We start from the raw sequence: 23,422 nt of genomic DNA, 5'->3' as shown, positions 1-23,422 counted from the left end.
CACTCCTGTAATTTTTCAGTGTGGGGTTAAGAGTGAGGTGACGACAGTCACTCCAGGGCACTTTCTGATACCCACAACCGCAGGTGTTTGATGGAACCGTCACTAGGGAGGTGGGCCAGCCCCCTTCTCCTTTCCAGGCATTACAATCCGCTCCGCTCGGGTAGAGTGGTGGGTAGGTAGAGACACTGCAGAACTAGCTGATTCTGGACGTGTGAGAGTGAAGTGGGTGCAACAACCTTGTCTCCCCACCAGACTGGTCCTTCGCCCTCCTCCACGCCCAGCTCACAGGAGATGCCCAATAACCGCCTCCTGACCATGGGCATTCTCTAATGCCCTTTCAAGTCATAAATAAGATTCACTTGGTCCCTTTTCTGGGGCCACGACAGGATTATAGTAAAGCTGGCACCAACACTATCCTTCGGGTCAGCACCACAAGACAGCCTCTGAAATGTAATGGCTGGAAAATAAAGTCCTTTACGTACTTCGGTTATTCAATCTCCTCCATGAAGCCCAAGGCAAACCAACCAGCTGAGCTGGGAATGTTTACAGTAACCTCGACCTAAACCAAGATTTCTATTTATCCTCACGAACTTCATACCGTGGACAGGTCAGTTAGAAAGTCCTATATAATGTTTATTAAGTAAATAAAATAGCCAACTAAGATTTTAATGGCCTAGAGGGCCAAGCGAGAATGGAGGAAAGTAGAGCAGCCGTTTCTCTTGACTGGCTCGTTACACGCAGCTGGATTACCCCCTCCTGCCACTCGCCCATCAGTGATGTCTACAGCTTGGCTTTAGCTCTAACGTGTCTCCAGAGCATCAGAGCCATTATTTAAGTGCCTAACGGGCCTCCCCTATGAGCAGCAAGTCTAAAATGAAACATTTTCTCCTCCCTACCCACAGCTATACCCTCTAGCATTCAATTCCTATAATATTTACAGCTAATTTTGAGTTGTCTGGTGACGGCCTGAGTGCCCATCTGTGTTGTAGCACAGAGTCCTGTCTGGTGGGGAGAAGAGACATTTGAAGACCTAAGTATAATCTAACAACTGCTCCATGGCACGAAGGAGGGAACACTTCACTCCATCCTGTGGTCAGGACCACGTCACAGAGAAGGGAGACACAGAGTCTGCACGCTGCCTTGGGTATTCTCCTTAGCTCCTCACCTAGTAAGGGTCCTCCAGGCAAAATCCTTCTCTTAAATGTTTATTTCCTAGCAGGCACTTCGCACACAGCAGCTAGCAAACCCTTGATAACGCTTGGGCCAAGGAATCAGTGACCCAGGTGCCGGGGAACAGGCCACTGGTGAACACGCCCAGCAGCCCCTCTTGCCTCCATGCTGGGCTTTCTGTGTGGCTCCGGCCTGAAGGAATTTAAATGCAGTAGAATGTGTCTCTTTTTTAAATTCTCAGGAGGACTTTCCCCACTGAACTGACTGTAGAGATGAATTCTACCAACTTTTTCCGGATTGTTATATGCAGGTACTCCTGCTACATCTGTGTCATCATTGCAAACAGGCAACACTTAACATTCGTCCGATTCTATTTAAAGTCCTTGATATATGGGTTGTGCATTTAACCCTCACAACAAGCCTACGTGGTGGGGTATCTCCACTTTACAGAGAAGGCAAAGGAGGCAGAGTGGCTAGGGGAGTTGCCCCAGGTCACCGAAGGGAAGTGCTGGCCAGGCTCCTTGCTCTGTGCCCCGGTCACTGCACCCCTCCTCCTGATCTGGGGTGGTGCCCTAGCACATCTGTCTTCTGCACTCTAGGATCGTAAGGACTAGGTTGGGGCATCTGCAGAAACAAGAAAAGTGTTCACCAAACGACCAGAAGTAGAGGAAGCGGCCACTTATTTAGCTTTGCTCCCTCCCATCCAAGACCAAGCTGATCTCTAAACAAGCATCAAAACCCAAAGCTCATTAACACTGCTGTGTGCTTCAATAAGGTGAGCACCATGATAATGGACAATTACAAGCTAATAATCCAGTGCCCAAGAGCCCAGTAAAACAATTGCAAAGGCCCAGGATCATCACAGTATGCAAATGCGCTAAGAAAATCATTACCTATTTAGTCCCCTTCATTTTGGTGGGTTTAACATGAGAAGAAGGATCCATGCTGCAAGACGAAATTTCATTTTACAGCCATAGTAACCAAGTACATAAAAGCTTGAATCTGTCCCAATAGCTTCTGAAAGATTTTTCCCATAGTGTCAGAGGCAAAAATAATGAAATCTTGCAAATGTACAGTTAATAGGACCCGGGTGGACACTAGCCTCAAAAATGCATGGTCTATAAGACATTAAAGGCTTGATTTTAGTTTCTGCACTGTTCCTGTTAATAACAATGTCTAATTAAAACATCTGTAAAATACTGATAGTTTTAATTTTACATAAAATTTCCAACACAACTGTTACACAGTATAATAGGTATCTGCAATGAATAGGTTATTAATGGAAATATTATTTTAAATTAAAACCAGGTTCTAAATTTAAATTACTCATCTCTGGCTAACCAAGAGAAAAAGAAGTCACCCGTGCTGGGAATAATACAGTAGCTAATCTAGTTTTCAACATCTGTTAAAGCAAATTCACTCCTTCACTTGGGCTAAAGGACATTTTATTCTGCTTCTTCTGTCCTGTACCCTACTTGGCACTTCTGATGGATTTCACAGTTGAACTCAATATTAAAACTACATACAGCCTAATGCACTCTTCAATGCAGTACTTTATAACTTAAAAAACACCATTCAACTTTATTCAGAGTCTGAACCCCTCCAATTTACCAGCGAGGAGACAGCAGAGAACAGGCTCCCTGCAGGAGACTCTTCCCCAGCGCTGCTAACCTGATGAATATTTTAAAAGGAATGGCACAAAATCTCAGCTTTCCCTTTCTTTGGATCTCATCTTCTTTTACGAAAAAAAACAAAAGGGATTAGCCAGGCTTGGTGTCTTGCTGCAAATCAATACTTTTCTTTCTAATTACTGCCCAATAAAAGAGGGTTAAATGGTGACCAGGGCTGAGTGGTCTCTGTCTGTCATTAAGTTGTTGAGGGATTCTTTCCAGACAATGAAAAGCTGCGTTTCAAGTTGCTTCTGATTCGCATAATGGTTCACAGTAGATGCTGCAGAATGTGGTCCACGGCATGAGGGAAGCTGTCACAAGTTAAGTAAGGAGCTGGATTAATTTTTTCTTCGTCTGCTGCTCGATATTTCCCTGAAATGAAAGTAAAGCCAGTGACAAAGCTAGAGAGAGGCATGGACACATATACACTACCAAATGTAAGGTCGATAGCTAATGGGAAGCAGCCGCATAGCACAGGGAGATCAGCTTGGTGCTTTGTGACCACCTAGAGGGGTGGGATAGGGAGGGTGGGAGGGAGGGAGATCCAAGAGGGAAGAGATATGGGAACATATGTATATGTATAACTGATTCACTTTGTTATAAAGCAGAAAATAACACACCATTGTAAGGCAATTATACTCCAATAAAGATGTAAAAAAAAATAACAATAAAGCCAGTGAACAAAGGCTACTGGTAGAACACCAGATTAATCACACCCCATGAGCACCTGGGACACCAGAGACCACCCTTATAATGATGAGAGAATCGAGGTCTCCACAGCTCCCAAAGCACCTTTTATCCAGGCTTCAGGAATGCCATGAGGCAATTCAAAGCAAGGTCATATTCAGCATTTCCCAGGCCCTCTGGTCTTTCATGATGGACAGTCACAGGTACTGGGTCACCTGAGAGCTAAGGGTGCCTTCGAATCTCTTCAGCTGTTGAAATCATTTTCTTCCCCCAGCAGCCCTACAGATAGGGATGGTGATTAAATCAGTGCTTTTAAATGAAAGCCCAGACCCCACAGGGCAGAGGCCTTGTCAGCTTCAGAGGGTGACTGGAAACAGCATGAGCTGCTGCCGAACAGGAGCCCTGTGAGCGGGCAAATGAGGGCGCCCGGGGGTGGGAGGGGAGGAGAGATGGGTGCTCATGGTGCTCACGGGTGGGCCTGCTGCTGAACTTTCCCTGGACCCTGCAATTCAAGGGCCACAACTGAACAGTGCAGCACGGTCACAGACTCTTACAAATGTAAACCAGACCATGCGTGGTCCCTGTTTAAACACCGTTAATGTGTCCCAATGCCCTTCAGAAAGAACCCTGTATCTCTGTTGTTGCCGACCAGGCCCCTCAGTCACCAGGCCCTCACCTTAGCATGTGCTCCTCTCACCAGCTGCAGTCCTGTGCTGGACACATCTGCCACTCCCTTTGCCTGGAACATTCTTCTCAACTGACAACCTCCTTCAGGCTTCGGGTCGGTCCCACCTTCCCATCCAAATGAGATCCCCTCCCTGTATTCATATTCTCTCTCTCTCTCTCTCTCTCTCTCTCTCTCTCTCTCCCCCCGCCCCGTTCTTTGTCTCCACAATATTTATAACAATTCGTAACTATATATTTATTAGTTTAATGTGTCTCACATCTAAGACTATAAGTTCTCTAAGAGCAGGGACTATGTTATGTTCCCCAGTGTATTCCCAGCACCTGACATAATGACTAGCACATGGTGAGCATTCCACAGCATTTTAGGAAGGAAGAAAGGAAAGAAGGAAGGAAGGAAGGAAGGGAGGGAGGAACACTGTATTAGACAGGGCCTTGGGGGAACGAGGCCGACTGCCCTGTAGTCTCAGCGCTGCCTCTGCACTTGCCCTTTCTCCTCGCTCCCTCATCCCCTTTTCTGTGATCTCTGCTATTTATTCTTCTGCATTTTTCAGTATTCTGTCTAAATCTGGGTTCCCCAACAACAGACCCACCACTTTCTACAATTCCTTCTGTTTTCTATAACTACTCTTTAAGAGGCTTTGTTCAGCAAACACCAAGCCTGAAAACCCCGCTTCCCCAACTTGACAATGTGGTAGTGAAGATGCTTCCTGTCCTGTCTTGCTGACTGTGAATTCCTACAGGAAAGGAGCCAGCATCTAACGTACAAAGCTAACTTACCTTAGGGTCCTCAAGGCACCTGTCCACAGTATGGCCCACACAGCAAACTCTACTGCTAGTTTTTTCTCAAGCTTAAATCCCATTGAGTATAAACTCCTCTGCAAGGTTTCTGCTTGTCCTCATAGGTAAGTTAATGACTAACTTTTGCTATACCACTCACTTCTTGGAGCCAGTGGTCTAAAGGCAAATGCGTGAAAGTCAGGTTTCTTAGCCATGAGCTTCCAGAATGCTTTTGCTTAGTGTGGCTCTGCCAAGTGGGGTTTCTACAAAGTACAAATTGATACAGTGGCTCATGAATGGGTGATAGTTCTAGCAACTGCACTGTGTCTGGCATAGAGCAGATGCTCAATAACGTTGGCTGAGTGAATGAAGCAGGCCCCCATCACTCAGGCCTGACTCAGCGTGCCAGTCTATACTCTCCTGGATGAATAAATGGTGAATGGAGGGAGAATGCAGGAAGCCATGTTGACAACAGTGGACAAAGGGTGATCCCATCTTTTCTAGGTGATTGTTTTACATGCTAAACAGAAACAGATTCTAGTTATGGCTAGTCAAAAGTCTTTACTGGGGCTTCCCTGGTGGCGCAGTGGTTGAGAGTCCGCCTGCCGATGCAGGGGACACGGGTTCGTGCCCCGGTCCGGGAAGATCCCACATGCCGCGGAGCGGCTGGGCCCGTGAGCCATGGCCGCTGAGCCTGCGCGTCCTGAGCCCGTGCTCTGCAACGGGAGAGGCCACAACAATGAGAGGCCCCCGTACCGCAAAAAAAAAAAAAAAAAAAAAGTCTTTACTAACAAATCGTGGAGCAAATGTATATTGAGCATCTATTATGTGTTATTGAGAAACAAAACTGCTCAAGACTATCACTGAATAATTTAAAATCTCTTTGGTAATTTTCAAACACTGGGAAAGTCAGCAATTGTTCACTGCACTGAGTTCAAATTTATGAGGAGCTGGCTGCTCTGTATGCTTTCAGAACAGTGGGCTTACTTGGGACTTTTTTCTGACCAAAGATGAACAGTACAAATGGGCCTGTTTTCATGAGCTGGACTTAGCTATGTTTCTAAGTTAGACATTTCAGATTTGATGGTGTGGAGCTGCTGGCTTCTCTAAGACTAACTGGATGCCTCTGTGACAGGCTGACCACAACCAACTGCCAGTCAGAAAAGAAGGCAGAGCCAATGGAGACCAGCTAGGGAAGCTGGGCCTACAAGACCCTGGCATAGGACCAGTTTTCATCCTTGGTGCAAATCCTTAGTTATGTGACCTAAAGAAAGGAAATGTTCATGGGAACAATACCCAAGAGGAAAATAGTTAGCCGAGGGTTTCCTCAATGACCAGATCATAAAGTGATGAGGAATGCCAAGCGTCTGAAAATTCAGATACAGGGGAGGATGAGGAGTGTGGCTCTTTTTCCTGACTCCCTGATATATCCTCTTTTTTGCTTCCATCAAAGGGCATGTTTCTGGGAAGACGGTGATCATTTTGAATTAGAAATGTGAAAACACAATACTATTAATTCTAGAGTGACTGGAGCCAGTATCTGCAAGGCTCCAATGGTTCACTCCAGACGCCCAGCATGAGAAGACTGTTCCCATTCTTTGTTCACACAGGGCCTGGAAAATACTTCTTATTCGATTCTAGCAACATCTATGTTTTCTTGTTTCTGTTTTTAAATTCAAAATAGCTTTTATGCAACCACATTTTCTTGAACATCACAGTCACGAGTAAATATACTCTATCTAAAAAATTTCCCAGTGGCAGCTCGTCTGTGACTTAGTGTTTAAATCTTCCCTTTTCTGAACGGCCTGTATGAAGCCAGGCATATGAACTCACAGAGCCATCTATGGAACCACCTATCTGCTATTTAACTGATAAGAGCCCGATGACAATTCTTGGACCAGACTCCTGGCTGTCATCCTCAAACACGTGCTATTAGTTTTAAGCTCAGCAGGTGCCAGCTGGGGGCAGGTGCGGGGAAGACCTCTTCATTTTATCTGAAAAGGCTCATCAAGTTCCTAGTGCAACAGCACACAAGCCCACACAACTCTCATGACTATTCTTTCCTTACCTTGAAAGGACTTCATTAATCACACTCCACACAGGAAAACTGCACAGTGTAATACTCATATACTGTGAGAGCTAGAAGGGACCAGTCCAGCCCCATCATCCGTAAATGGCCCAAAGAGGTGAAGGGCCTTGCCCAGAGTCTCACAGTCAGTGTAGAGCTGAGACCAAGACCCAGGACACCTAACTGGTCCACTGTTGCCATGATACCGTATTAGCTGAGTCTCCCCCATTAGGTTCTTTCCCTTTCCTTAAATTTATTTGAGGGACCACACCCGGTTTACCTAATTTTGGTACAGGAAATTGTTACTAAAACAGTAAGTGAAAAGACAAAAGTTTTTTGTGTGTTTTTTAAAAAAATGTAAACATTAACACAAAGTATCATATCACTTAGCTAGCCAGTCGCTAAAAAGATAAACATCTTATAGCTGGTGCAAAAAGAAAACATATTTTTACAGAGCCCCACTATCAATGGTCTTTTGGTCAACTTTGGTGATTTGTATATCCAGAAAATCATACAAATGCTAATGGTCAATTGTGTGTGGTTATCTCTGTGTAACTGTTAAAATACCTCTGAACTCTGATCTGATCTTCCTAGCTTTGCACAGCATGGGCCCTTTCACATTGTCTTTTTTCCCTGCAATCCTAAGCCCATTTTATTTTTGCTTTGTGGCAGAAAGAGAATTAAAGTGCCCAGGGGGCTTTGCCATTTCTTCAAAGACTGTTCTTTAAGCAGCTGTGTATTCTACCATTCTGTTTTAGAGAAACAGAATATTATACTGAAGATACATACCAGTTTTGACTAAGATGCCCAGCATGCCGACATTCTGAGCCCCACCAACGTCATCCCTGCAATCCTAGAAAAGCATAACGAAGCATTTAGTCCAGTGTCATCAGTGAGCTTGCCAACAAAACTGACCAATTGATCTGATTTATTAGGACAGGATGGCCAACTGTAATCCCATGTTTTTTTTAAAATGGAAGAGAAGGAGGCATAGAAAAGGATAAAGCCATGTCTGAAGGAGCGCACCACTGCAAGAGGGAAGCGTCATAGAGGCAGAGGTGAAAACAGGGTAGTAACCCTAGTAACCACCTAAAAAGCAGTTACAGTGCTTCATGTTTTGCCACGTGTACATCTATTTCCTTTTAGAACAGATCATGGAAAAAAAGTATTCTATCATTTGGCAGCTTTTAAGGTAAATGATCGAACTGCAGGACAGTGAATGAACTAGGTTCAGAAGACAGCTCTTGTGCTGTCTATGTAACATTATCCTTACTTTCCATCCAATCGTCCCTAACAGGGGGAATCAAATCAGATCAGTGTACTTAAACAGATTCTGAGACTGTCTGATATTCACTTCACACTTAGGAATAACGGATCAGTTTCAAAGGGAAGCTTTTGTTTTCCAATTCTTACTCAAGATAGGGGTGAATATACTCGGCTAATTGTGATGACAAATGCAAGGTAATAAAAATCCAAAAACTGGAAGAAACATCATCAATAAAATCAATCCTACCATCTCATGTGTATAAGCAGGATTCATTCAGATCACACCCAAAGAAAAGTTTTTTCCTTAAAAATCATTCATATTATTCAACAACAGCCCTTGGAAATGAGTCTTAAAATGTCAAAATCTTCATTTAGGGTCTAACTTAAAACCTTTTCTGTGCATCTAAACTTGCCTTGTTGAAGCAGGGGAGATGGGGGAGAGGGACAGGAGGAAGGGAGGAGGGAAAAAGTGAACAAGGAAAGCAAGGGCCCACTGGGTAGGGCCCCCGATTGTCCAGGTTCAGCCCTGCCACTCCTAGGCCTGAGGCAATCGATATCTTTAGCTATTTGTGGCACACAGACTGGGAAGTTCTTCCATAAGCATATACTAGCAAAAAAATCAATAATGGGACAATTCTTTGGGTATAGGTGTTCTTTGCATTAAGGAATAGTCAAAAAAGTCTAAATCTATGTAGAAGTTTTCTTCAAAAAGACATATAAAGCATTTAATTGCCTTGCAGTTGATGGTCTTTTGAATTGTATATATCTCATCACACTATGAAGAATGTCAGAAATAATCAATATTTCAGTTCTTTAGAATACCAGTAAACAACTACTGGAAAGCCTGTTTTATGGGTAGCCTCTTACTACCATCTGATATCACCAATAAGAGCCTGCTTGTGTTTCAAAGCAGTGCTTTGAAGTTGGCTCCTCCCAGCATGACAGGTAAGCCCAGGGCATTTCCTGGGCTCTTCTACTTACATCTCCAATCATGATGGCCTCCTCAGGTTTACAGCCAGTGCTCCGCAATGCCTCCAAAAAGAACATTTTCTCTGGTTTCCCCACGACTGTGGCTTTGGTATCTGTGGCATGCTCTAAAGCAGTCACAAATGGTCCGGGCCCCAGGGCTAAGCCATCTTGCCTCTTGTAATACCTGGCTTTGTGGATTGCTATCAGAGGTGCCCCATCCAGGAGCAACCTAGAGAGACAGAGAAAATGGAAATTGGCTAAAAGCAAGGTTTCTATGACTGGAAAAGAATGTCAGACTTACAAAGTGGTTTTATTCACACTCACAGAAGTGAACAGTTTCTTATTAACTTTTAATGACTTGCTGTCTTCTAATGAATTCGCTAGGAACTGCTGAGAATTACACTCAGATACACTGAAGAAAGGTGATAGATTAAATTTGTGATTGCTTCAACCTTTTACCTTTAGTGGTTTCAGACATTTTACCCAAATCACCATGGAAAGAGAATTAAGGGAAGTAAAGCTAAATAAGACACTTGAGGGAAGAAGCTTAACTTAATGAGACAAGTTGTTTCGACTTCCCTAATGGTAAGCAGGAGGCTCCTGAGCCTTTGCAATACGACTCAACCGATGCTGCGGTGACATGTTCAGCTAGCTCCTAAAATACCTGGTTTCCTCTTCCCTCTGCTCCAAAATACGATTCTTTCGAATTCAGAAATTTCACAGCCCATTTTACAAATACTCTCTGCTTGTATCTTTCCCTCTTCATTTTACCTTTTGACTGCTTCGGGCGTTACTTTGCAAATCAGGCTGTCTTCCCTGAAGGACACAGCAGTAAGGCTCAAGGGTGAGCCTATACTGTCAAGTCCTTTCCTTCTTCCTGATGTAGGACAAATACTCTCATACCTACCGCAAGGGCATAAAGAGTTTTCTTGTTAGAGAACTAAACTCTACATATAGTCAAGGACCCTCATTACTTACTCAGGCAAAACGTAACAAATCTAAAAAAAACCCCCCACCAACCCCCATCCAAAAACATCTGCCAACCATCCCAACAGTGCAGCCTGTAAGTCACACAGCAGAGAGAGTCACACACATATCATCTAATCGAATGCAGGACATGATATTCTTCTTAAACTGCTTTTAAATCAATGTAATAAATGATCTCACTTAGCTTAATTTAAGTCATCTACTTAGTTAAATATCTAGTATGTCCATCGAGGAAGAATTCATCACATCTCACCCTGCACAATTATGAGTAATTAAGCGCTCAACTATGAAACTGCTAAATTATTCTTGTCAGTGGGCATGGAAATGCCTTCCTGTGGGAGATGCAGGATTCAGACATTTATGATTAAATATTTTATTATGTAAAAACCAAATACCGGACTATTGCAGGGCCTTATTGTTAGTTACTACGAATTGCTCACAGCACAGGATGGATCCTTCAAATTTATTCACTAATAGCAATACAAATTTATTTCTTAAAGTAGATCTTAAAATCCAACTGTTAGGAAACCTGATAAGGCCACTATGTTGGCCTTAAAGAACCACAGCTGATAGCAACGAGATAATAACGGGTGATTTATCTATCTCCCCTCTTGTCACTCTGCCCCCAATCCCATTTACTTGCTACTCTACCATGGAACTGGAATTCTTTATGCAACAGACCTCAAAATTGCTCTCCATTTACATAGCTAAACTAAAAACTCATTTGATTTAGCTTTGTTAATATTTTATTATATATTAACTGGGGATGAGACTTATCAGCTTGATTGACGTGTGTACTTAATTCCCGTGCCTTCTCTGGAAGGGCTGAAACTGTGGGTTCCTCTACATTTCTCTAAATGGGAACTGGTTCTTCAGGAGCTTGGAGAAGACAGGCACCTCTCAGGTAAGTGGTTCTTGCTTCTGTCATTCTTCTACATTCAGCATAAGCTTTACTGACTCTTTGAAGAGCCAAGGCACGTTCAGGATAGACTGAAAGGTAAATATTTTCAAGGACACAGATTAAAAGATTTTTGTATAGTTAAACATTTTCAAAATGTAAGAAAATAGACACCCCAATACTTGGGACTGTTTTCACACTTCCTAGACAGGGCAAAAAAAAAGTTGGTTGTTTTGTTACCAGAAGTAATGTATCGGGAAGAAATCTGAGAATCTTCTGTCTCTAACTATAAGCCCATTGAGGTGCAAGATACAAGAAAAAAAGGCATAAAGAAGGCCTGATGCAAAAATCCATAGCTATAAATTCCACGTAGGCAAAGGAAAAAAACCATAAAAAGTCCTAGCCAGGGAGCTGGACCACATTATAAAAATGTTAGGCAGAGCAGTAAGAGAAAAGCTAAGGGGATGACTTAAATTCAGAGCCACAGTACGTTACTGAAAGGGACCGTAAAGAATACCAAGTCCAACACGCCCCATTTTACAGATGAGAAGATCACCTTGCGATGCTGGCCAAGACCAAGGAGAGCGGAAACCCAGAACTCCAGAAAACCAATCCAGCACTCTTCCAAATAAACTCACTTTTTTAGAAAAAATGATCAACTTTTCACCATTTCTGCTGAAGATGGAGAATGTGGAAATGAAATTACACGGCAGCTTAAGTAAGAAACCTAATATGCCTGACATCGAACAATTGAGTCCTTTTCTTCCCACCCCCCCAAAACGACCCTCCCCAATCTTTCCCAACTCAGTAAATTGGCCCCATTGCTCAAGTCAGAAACTAGCAGTCATCCTTGATTTCTCACTTTCCCTCACCCTTCCACATCCCTACTATTAGTAAATCCAGTCACTTCCAAGTCCAAAACAAAAACAAAACTTTCTCAAAATGGTCTTACTCCCTCTGGCGAACCTCTGCAATAGTCGTAACTCATCTTTCTGCTTTCTACTCTTCCCCTGTTATTCCAACCCGTCGTACATGCAATAGGGGGAGTTTTAAAAGTACAGATGGGATCGTGTCCCTTCCCTGCTTAAAACCTTTCAAGAACCTCTCATTGCAAAGAGTATAAAACCCAAAGTCCTTACCGAAGCTTATAAGGCCTGGCCTTACCTGTCAGCATCTCCAATCTCAAGTCACCTTCCCCGTCACTGACTACGTACCAAAAATGTACACAGTCTTTCCTGCTTCAGCCCCCACACCTGGTGTTCCCTCCTCCGGAGACAGAGCCCCATACTTTGCACACAGCTATCTTCTGCTCACTTGTCAGGTCTCAGCTTGAATGTCAGCACATCAAAGAAGCCATTCCCAATCTCCCTGCAAAGTGGACCTCCTCCTCACATTTCATCTCTATCTCATCCCCTTTTTCCTCTATATCACTTCCTATAGTTTACAATCCTTACTCAACTGTGTTTGGTTTGTCTTCCTCACTAGCTTACAATCTCCACTATGCCCATTAGTTTTACTCATCACTGTATTTCTTACTTCCAAAAAAAAAAATTCAAAACAAAACCAAAAACAAACCCTGGTACCTTTCACTAAATATTTATCGAATAAGTTAATTAATGCATGAAGCACAGTACGCCCTAGTGTCCTGACTATAAAACGCGGAATGACGTTAACCTTCTTGGGGAACAGAGACGATATATGCAAACTTCTTTGTACTATCTATCTGACAGTAATGACCATTATTTTTATTCATAAATATAGGAAGTGTAGTGTCTGTGCTACTTAAAATAGGTAACAGCAAACACTTCACATTTGTGGGCCCCGGTTTCTTATCAAATGAAGGAACTGAATCAGATCAGGTCTTTTCACTCTCAACACTTCTGACATTTTTTTACTGAAAAATGCTTTATATGGGGGGATCTGTCCTATAGCTGTGGGATGTTTAGCCGCATCCATGGCCTCTACCCGCTAGATGCCAGTAGCACTCTTCTTCCCCCAGTTGTGACATCCAAAAATGTCTCCAGACATTGCTGAATGTCCCCTGGGGAGGAAAAATGTCCCCAGTTGAGAACAAATGAACGAGGTGATGCCAAAATCTTGACATTCAATACATTTAAAACTAATACCAATCAACCTGACAAACACAACTACCAAAAGTTCAAATTAAAACAATAGCAAATCATGAAATATATCAAGAGAAAATCCCATCAACACTTAATTGAAACCCCCAGAATATCTCCAGTATCATACTGACACAGCAATTTTCTCATTAATAGTAGGCTACCTACTATCACCACTTCTATCTGGTATTGTAGTTCCCAGAGAGTGTAATAAAGCAAGAAAAAGAAATGAAAATACAAAGATTGGTAGGTGTGAAATAAAACTGTCATTATTTATGGTTGACAACTGTCCATGTAGAAAATCCAATTCAAAAGATTCTATAAATAAATTATTAGAATTAACAAGTGAATGTAAGAAGGTCATGAATACAAGGTTAACATACAAAATCTCAATTATACTTCTATGTATTAGCAACAAGCAATTAAAAGTGAAATTTAACAAAATACCACTGATAATCGCATCAAACAACATGAAATACAAGGATTAATTCAACAAAATTTCTAAGACCTATACTCTAAAAACAGCAAAACACTGCTGAAGAATGTAAGACTAAAATCTAAATAAATGGAGATATATTCCATCTTCATAGACTAGAAGACACATTACTGTTCAGTAAATTCTACCCAAATCCACAGATTTAATAAAGTAGCAATCAAACTCCTAGTGAGCTTTTTTTTGTGGAAATTGACAAGTTGATTCCAAAATTTATACGGAAATGATATAGAATCTTAAAAAAGATTAAGTTGAAGAATGTATACTACCAGATTTTAAGATTTATTATAGAGCTACAGTATTTAAGACACTGTGGAAGTGCACAAATATAGATAAAAAATCTAGAAACAGAGCCACACATATATAGTCACTTGATTTATGTCAAAGCACTAAAACATCACTGCAATTCTGTGAGGCTTTTGAAAGAACTGATCTACGCAATAAATGTTGCAGAAGCAACTGGATATCTGTAAAGAAAAAATGAAATTTACTTCACACAATTCACAAAAGTTAATTCAAAACAGACCTTAGACCTAATTGCTGAAGGTAGAACAATAAAGCTTGCAGAAGAAAACACAGGAGAATATCTTCATGACCCTGAGGTGGGCAAAAATTTCTTAGGCATAACAGAAGAAAATATTGACAAATTGGACTCCATCAAAATTAAAAACTTCATGTTCTCATACCGTTAAAAGAATGAACTGGCAAACCACAGACAGGGAAAGGACATCTGCAGTACATATATCCAACCAAAGACACGTGTGTACATAACACACACACAACCCCAACAAATCACTAAGAAAACTATAACCCAATCAGAAGCGATAAAAGACTTGAATGTGTAGATCACAAAAGAAGTTATCCAATAGCCAATAAGTATATGAAAAGGCTTCAACAATATTATTCACCAGGGAAATACGAATTGAAACTCGGTAAGATACCACTATACACACCAGAAAGAATAGCTACAATGATATAGACTAGCGAGAGACTGGTGAGAATGTGGAGCAACTGGAACTCTTGTTCATAGCTGGTGGGTCATAACATATGACTCCACATAATCACTGTGGAAAATTGTTTGGCAATATTTACTAAAGCTAAGCAAGCACTTATCCTATTATCCAGTAATTTCACTTCCAGATACAGACCCAAGAGAAATGACTGGATATGTCCCCAAAAGACATGTAGAAGAATGTTCACAGCAGTTTTATTCTTAACAGCCCAAACTGGAAAAATCCAAATGTCCATTAACAATTGAATAAATTGTGGAATATGCATACAATAGACTACTACACAACAACAAAAATAAACAAAACAAAAACAAAGTACTGCTACATGCAACAATTTGGATAAATCTCAAAACAGACCAAAAACAAAATGCTACAACTGTGTGATTTCATTCATATGAAGATCAAAAACTGGCAATATTGATAGAAGTCAGAGTAGTGGTTACCTTGAGGAAGGGGTGGTATTGACTGGGATAGAGAGCCTTCTACGGCGCTGGAAATGTTCTGTCTCGTGATCAGAGTGGGGGTTATCTATGTGTCAATTTTTATTGAGTTGTACACTGACAATCTGTATACCTTATTGTATGTTATATATCAATTTTAAAAGATCAGTAACAATATATTTATGTGGTTTATTCACCTAAAGCTTTTATTTAGAGTAGCAAGAGTTGCCTTGATCATAAAAGAATCTCCCCAGTTAATTAAATAATGAGTAGGGACTAATATTAAACTCAATTCTGTATTCTGTGATCTTCAAATTGGCATATAAAGTTGTTCTGCATATACTAATGGAATGCTTTAAATAACTCAAGTTCTTAAGTCTTCAACAATTTCTCATCTCCAGAGTGTTTTATTTTTCTAGTCTGGACCTTAATTAAAAAGATTGCATAGCAGTCAGCCCTTTCAAAATGGAAACAGCTCACAGAAATATTTCTAATTTAAGCCCTACTGCCACACTGTTCTAGAATTCCTTATGCCCAGGACTCTTAGAAAAGATTCAGGAGCTGCTGTACAAATGCAGTAACTGAGGACATTATTGTTGATTTTCCCCCTCCCCTTCCCTTCTTCCCTTTGTAAGGAATTGAATACATTAGTAATTAAACTTTTTATTCTTTTCTTAATGAGAAGGGGAAAAGAAAGCAATCCAATATTCAACAGAAACCATTTACGGGAATAAGAATCTCTTCCCCAAACACATGAGAAACTAATTTCTGTGCACCTCTAAGACTTTTGGAGGATTCTCGTACCTTGTAACAATTATAGGAAAGAAGTCATTAGCAAAGCTTCAAAACATTATTCTTAAGCAGCCTTCATCTCTGCATTTAAATGTAAAAGTTATATGATGTCACTTATCTTCAATTGTAACAACATTTTAATAAGCTCCTCGAGAAGCTGGAGGGCAGCTGCTCTTAATGTAGAAAAATTTTCTTATCTGTGAACTATTAAGTTAAGCAATTTCCATGAAGTTTTTTCCCAAAATTCCTTTGATCCAGCAACTGTACTTCTGAGAAAATATGTTATGGAAATATAAATATTGCTTAACAAACACATTCAGAAGTTTTTTATAAAAAACTAACTCATGAAACCTGAAAATAACTAACAATCAGAAATACATGGCTATACAATTTATTGCATTTTTTAAAGCGGAATATGCTCTGGGAATCAAATATGTTTTAGAAGAATATTTAAGAATATAGAAAAACATGCACAATATATTGTCGGCTTTTTAAAAGGCAATTACCGCATAGTATGTATACACTCTCATTTTTGTCTAAATATATATGTGCATGGAAACATAAACTAGCTATATGCTAAAATGTTAACTGTTGTTCTCTTAGGTGGAGAATCACAGGTAATTTTGTTTATTCATGTTTCTTTTTTGAGCATTTGAAAATTTCCACAATGAGGACATATTAATTTTTTTTAACATCTTTACTGGAGTGTAATTGCTTTACAATGGTGTGTTAGTTTCTGTTGTACAACAAAGTGAATCAGCTATACGTATACATATATTCCCATATCTCCTCCCTCTTGCGTCTCCCTCCCACCCTCCCTATCCCACCCCTCTAGGTGGTCACAAAGCACCAAGCTGATCTTCTTGTGCTATGCAGCTGCTTCCCACTAGCTATCTATTTTACATTTGGTCGTGTCAATGCTACTCTTTCACTTCGTTCCAGCTTACCCTATCCCACGGCCCCGTCCTCAAGTCCATTCTCTACCTTTGCATCTTTATTCCGGGAGGACGTATTAATTTTGAGGTAAGATATTTTTTAGTCTTGTTAATACCAAGTTCATTTAGATTAAGTGATCTGCTTGCCCAGGAAGGCTTTCTCCGAATAGAATTTAATTAAAATTGGTCCCTTACTGAAATGCTCAAGCTTTTTTTCCCCTAACAGGTCAGAAGATGAAAAAAGACCTTGCTACAAGCTAGTACTACAACTGTGAAAATGAATGGAGTTATAGGCATTCATATTGATGAATCATACATTATTTCTAGGGAAGAAAGCAAACTGATACACACATAAAGTATAAAACATGCAAGATAATACTACATATAGTCTAGAAATACCTACGTATGTGTTACAAGTATAAAGAAATGCAAGACAATGATAAACAGAAATTCACAATCCTGATTACTTTTGGGTCTTGGCTGACAAAACTGAGGAGGGATACACAGGGGATATCAAACGTGTTGATAACTTGCATTTCTTAAACCGATTGACAGGCATATGGGTATTCATTATATTACACTTTGTACCTTTTAGTATTAGGTAAAAGGTAAAAAGCCATCCATGGCTCTCAGGATTTGAATGTTTCATAGAATCCAAGCCCAAATTACGTCTATCCCCTGTAAGTGGTTCACATCCTTCCCCCAAATCAATTCTTTAAAATTCAGTGTTTTCAATTTTATTCAAACATTTAAGACATTTTTGTAGACAGAGCATACTATGCATTTCAGGGGGGCCTACCCACTCAAAATACAGTAAATAAGAGGAGTGTAATGTGGAAGGTTGATGTATATGCCTGAAGGCAATATGCCCCTAAAGCTGGTATTCAAGGCAGATATGCAACCGGGTTTAAAATCCAATGTTTATCCTCACTAAGAACCTGAATAGTAATTTAACTAGTTGGCGGTGCATTTGAGATGTCACAACCCAAACAGCTGTAGTCATTGGTTGGAAGGCATAGTCTCTGCGGAGACATCAATATGCAAAGAAGGGCAAGACCTAAAATCCTTTTGTTAACTTTCCACCCAGCTGTTAAGTGCATTTGTGAAATCAGAGTTGACTTATAAGTGCACTGTAACGCTTTAAAATGTAGTGTTAAAAAAAATCAGTATGGTTAGGGAAGTGTGCTAATTAGACAGCATGCAAACAATTACAAAGTCAGTATTATATCAACATACATTTTAATACCCTGAGTCTAGTATTTATCTAAGACAGAGACCTCCCAACTTCCTATTAAATATTAGGTCCTTCCCAAATTACCAGCTAAAATCAATCAATACCTTCTCCTTGAATTCTGTGGTTCAGAAATGAATAAAATGTAGCAGGGGGTAAATTCGGAAGTAAGATATAATAGCAGGTTCTCTATTTCAAATGAAAACTGGTTTTGGTTATAGTTATAAACCTTAAGGAGCTGGTGAGATAATCCCTTTGTCCCCCTGTCCCCCAAGAAGCTAGAGTAGAAAACTGAAGTAGGTGAAGCAAAGAAATTTTAATACTCAAGCAATCTGGCACAATAGTGGATCTTTGGGAAATAATGTCTACTGAGCAATTATAAAAAGTGAATTTGTTTTTATTTAAACAAAGGCTTGACTGTCACAGTAACTAAGAGAGTCACAAATAAAAGTACATTCAGTAGCCATAGTTTTCATAACTGAGGATCTAAAATTAATGTGCAAATGGAAAAAAGGTGACTGTTCCCAAAGGGCTATTTCTGGCCACATAGATTGTACACAGGGTAGCCATCTTCAAGATCAAATAATGTGCCCAGATGTGTGAACCTTGTAGTGAGTTTTAACATTTTGATTCTAGAACATATACATCAAGAAGTGAATTCTACATCAAGTATAAGTTAGAATGATTCCTGAATATCTTCGTACTGGTAAGAAAATGATGTTAAATTCCAAAAATTTACCTAGCTATTAAAGAAATTTTTTTTAAAGTTAGTTCAATGTACATCTATGCAATATGTAGGACTACTTAACTTGTCATAAATTTAAAGGCAAATTACACTGTTTAATGTTCAACAAGAAGCAAAAGGCAAGATGAAAAATCTATAAAAAATGAAAAATCCAAGGCGAAAAAAATCACAATCTCACTCTAGAGTAGACTTGCAAATAAATTCTGATCCAATTTAGTTTAGGAAGTATGAGAACCAGTATGCAGCCTGCCTTTTGGAAGTAGCAGTAAAGAGTTCATACCTGTAAAATGCACACACAATTGAAGATTTATAACATTTTACGTGTCAGTTGTGGTTCCTCAATTTCTACCAGCAGCTATTGGAACCCCTCCACTTATATAGCCCACAGTTCGAAGAGCTCCACCCTAAACTCATCACCTCCTGAACCCACACAGGGAGTGTTCTCTATCACAGGCACTTAGGTTAGATATCTAGATGTTGACTCACTGTTCTTCTTCACCCCCTTGACCCAAATGTCCATCAAGTCATGTTGACAATACCAGAATCTCGTTTTCTTCATCCCTACTGCCACAATCACAGATCAGACTACCATTATCACTCGTCGAATAATTTCTTTGAAAGTGTGGTCAAACGTGCCAACTTTTTTCGATAGCCTGGATTCTCTCTGGAGGAAGAATCACATTTACTGTTTTGGGTGAATTAGCCTGGATCTTATTTTCCTTCAGAGATCATAGTCAGTGAAGAATCACAGGAGTGATAATAAAACTCCTAGCTTTAGATTTACAATTTGATTATGAATTTCTGCCCCGGAATATTGATCCTACGAACCAGAAAAACCCCAGTGATCATCACATTTTAACATATTGATTATTTTAAAAAAACTAAGGAAGACAGTAATAAATATTTAATGTTGATCTTGAAGTGATCTTTAAGATATCTGTAAACCTACAATCTAGGTGGCCAGAAAGTAAATTAGGTATAACCTTACACGACAAAGACTTAAGAAGAGAAGAAGGGAGTATATGATCACATGAAAAATAAACAGCTAAAGACTTACCGGAATGCTTGATTCAGAATTTGATAATGAAAATGGTCTGGTGCCAATCCTATGACCACAGCATTAGGATCACTTGTTTGTATTCCTGGGAATGGAAAGAAAAAATTATTGAAAAATGCAATTAACAGTAATGTCACATTTTATGATAAAGTAGTTTTAGTCAATCAAGAACAAATTTTTGCTGTAGCAATAATATGAAGTTTAAGAGATCATCTTGCCCAGTGTACTTTGGAAGTATCAGCTATAACTTAAAAAAAAAAAAAGGTCTCCTAGTATTTATGTATATTCCTTTTGCATGGTCTTACAGCTACTGAGTAACTAGAAGATCTAAACTGAAACTTGTAACCTGATGTTCTCAAACAAGCAACAATTTCTAACTTCAAAAAGCTTTACTGATTAAAATCAACAAGAAGAGCCACAGTTCTCTATGAGCTATAAGATCAATAGCAACTGATGAGGGACTGAAAACCTAACAGGCAAGGAAAATTAGACTCTCTAGGTGATAACAGCTGAGGCTAACACCATCATGATAAACATGAATGCACTGTAGGGTCTATAGTTTTCTACATAATACCTAATCCACTTCTAGTTTCACAAATATTATTCTATAATTAAAGCATGTTTTAAGGCCTTGGTACCTGATGACAAGACTTTAGATACAAGCACCAAACAAGTACTTCCACCATCACAGTTATTAAAACTCTGATTGAAGTGTCTGTGCATTATCCATATGCTGATTCCTATTTGCCTGTCTTATTGCCTGCCTTTAAGCATTCTCATTATTGATTCTACCAAAATGTGAGGGGAAGAAGGAGAAAGAGCAGATACCCAAGATTTCCAATTTCCTCCTTACCAGCAGCCATGAGTATTGAGTAATTGGTTAAAGTTTGTTAAAGGAAGAAAATCAAATCAATGGCTACAGCTAAGAGTTGGAGTTTTATGTGTTCTTTTTATTATCTCCATCTACCACTGGCTAAGATATTCAATATTAGCCAAGATATTTCCATTCCCTTCAAAAACCTATCTACTTTGGGTATTTTCATGTATACAAACATGTTGCAAGTTTAGTCTTACATCAAATAACAAAGATTTCTTCCAGACCAGAGATTGTGCTTATATATGTCAACTCCAGCTCACTACTGCACAACTAGAAACTTTCTTCAAATAAAGTAAAAAATCTGAATAAAAAATTGTTTTGCAGTACTTCAGCTAACTCAGAAATATAAATACACTGATTATAGAATGTATTTGTCATTGTTTTTCATAGCCCAGTTTCTGAATACCATTTTCATAATTAGGGAATCCACTAGCTCATAAGGCTTAGTGAGGAGCAGAGCTCACCCTCTCCTGAGAGGGTGAAAACACCAGATACTTATTTTCCAGCCTCTGCAGCTACAGGTACTGGCCTGAGACAGAGGTTCTGCCAATCAAAAGCACCCCCCAACCCCGCCCCGGGCTTTAAACTGGGAGCTAGGAACATCAAGCAGCAGGGAGAACCTCACTGGAAATTCTGAGGCAGCAGTGCTAGGTGGAACTTCCAATCTCCAGTGCTACTGGGGTGAACAGGCAAGCTGCAGAGGTCAGTGTTCAGCAGGGACACTGAGGGCGCCGGATCAGCCCTGCATGAGATGTCGCACGCCGCTCCTCAGCGCACAGCCCCCGAGGCTAACCTCCAGCTCCCCTGGGCAGTTAGTTCTGTGGGCTACAGGCTTTTTTCTTTTTGTCATGGACATTTAAAAAATATTAAAAAGTAGAAAGACTAGCTCATAATGAGCCCTGATGTACCCATCACCCAGCTTTAGCAGTCATCAACGTTTTGCCAATCTTATTTACCATTCTCTACATATTTTAAAGTCTTTTAAGTATATTCCAGTATCATCTCACCCTTTCATATTTCAGTATGTATCGTTAACTGATAAAGACCTAAAAAAAAAACCCACCTTAACATTATTACACCAACAAAGTTAAAATAATTCTTTAATATCACTCAATACCTAGTCCACATTTGAATCTCCCCAAATGTCTCAAAATGTCTTTTTACATCTGATATGTAATTGGCACCCAACAAGGTCCATATATTGTATTTGATTGTTATCATTTACATCTCATTCTATAGCAACATTCCTCTCCACTTACTGGAGCAACTAGATCATTAATCTTGGAAAAGGTCCCACATTCTAGATTTGGCTGATTGCTTGTGATATTATTTAATTTATTCCTTTACTCTTATTATTTCCTTTAAACGAGTAATTGAATCTAGAGGCTTCATAAGTTCACATTCAATTACTAGGCAAGAGTACTTATAGGCAATGCTATGAATTTCTAATTATATCACATCACGGAGCACAAGAGTTCTGCGTGTTCTACTTCCAGTGATGTTAACACTGATCAATAGGTTCAAGTGGTGTCAGCCTGATTCCTCCATTTTGAAGTTCCCCATCAACTCTTCACTTAATGTGTTTAAAATCTATTGATATTGTTGCCTATTTTACTAGGGTTTGTTTTTTTTAACATCTTTATTGGAGTATAATTGCTTTACAATGGTGTGTTAGTTTCTGCTTTATAACAAAGTGAATCAGTTATACATATACATATGTTCCCATATCTCTTCCCTCTTGCGTCTCCTTCCCTTCCTCCCACCCTCCCTATCCCACCCCTCTAGGTGGTCACAAACCACTGAGCTGATCTCCCTGCGCTATATGGCTGCTTCCCACTAGCTATCTATTTTACGGTTGGTAGTGTATATATGTCCATGCCACTCTCCCACTTTGTCACTAGGGTTTGCCAAATGGTGATTTTCTAATTCTGCCATTCCTTTTGCATTTGCTAGCTATAATTCTTCTATAAAGAACTTACCCTCATCAAATGTTTAGTTACTATAAAATATAGTTAAAATAGGAAAGGCAGGATAAATGCTTGTTTCGTTTATCCATTTTCAGAATGAGTTACTGCCCTAACAACTTCCCATAGTGACCAATGAGTTTTGTGGGATGAATATCATTTTGAACTTTTTATACGTACGATGCATTGCAATCTATTGCAATCAGTATTCTTTTTGATGCTCAAACTATCCCTTCAAATTGGCTTCAGTGTCCTTTAGGCATGACCTTATTAGTTTTCAATAGTTTCCTTGCTAACAGTTAGTTATCCCAGACTCATATAACGCCTGCCCAGATCTGGAATCACCCATTTCTCCAAGGAACTAAAGTGGGAAACCACAGTAGACACCAGTCTGACCACTGGGCTTCACTGCTTCTATGCCTTTTTAGTAGAAGATCTAGATAATATGTACTTTTTGAGAGAATAAGGGAGATGATAATATTTTTAATTCAAAATTAATACATACCTCATCTGATTTTTATATTTCTATCTCTTTTCACTTACACTTAAAATCTGGAGTACTAACAATACTAGCGTAAC

At 39.8% G+C, this 23,422-nt stretch overlaps 1 protein-coding gene across 1 annotated transcript in view; it reads right to left on the bottom strand.

The window, feature by feature from the left end:
- Positions 1-2,364: 2,364 nt before the first annotated feature.
- The window catches only part of HDHD2 (haloacid dehalogenase like hydrolase domain containing 2), a 38,059-nt gene continuing 17,001 nt past the window's right edge, over positions 2,365-23,422 (bottom strand). The window contains exons 4-7 of the mRNA XM_065889745.1: positions 20,003-20,087; positions 9,307-9,523; positions 7,849-7,912; positions 2,365-3,212 (exon numbers count right to left, since the gene is read on the bottom strand). Of these exons, the coding sequence (XP_065745817.1) occupies positions 3,109-3,212; positions 7,849-7,912; positions 9,307-9,523; positions 20,003-20,087 (470 nt within the window). The 3' untranslated portion in view covers positions 2,365-3,108. The remainder of the gene's footprint in view (positions 3,213-7,848; positions 7,913-9,306; positions 9,524-20,002; positions 20,088-23,422) is intronic.

This window comes from Phocoena phocoena, chromosome 13 (assembly GCF_963924675.1).
Source record: "Phocoena phocoena chromosome 13, mPhoPho1.1, whole genome shotgun sequence".
NCBI classification, from domain to species: domain Eukaryota; kingdom Metazoa; phylum Chordata; class Mammalia; order Artiodactyla; family Phocoenidae; genus Phocoena; species Phocoena phocoena.
Note: the sequence above shows the minus strand (reverse complement) of the source record. Positions and strands in the feature narration are given on the sequence as shown.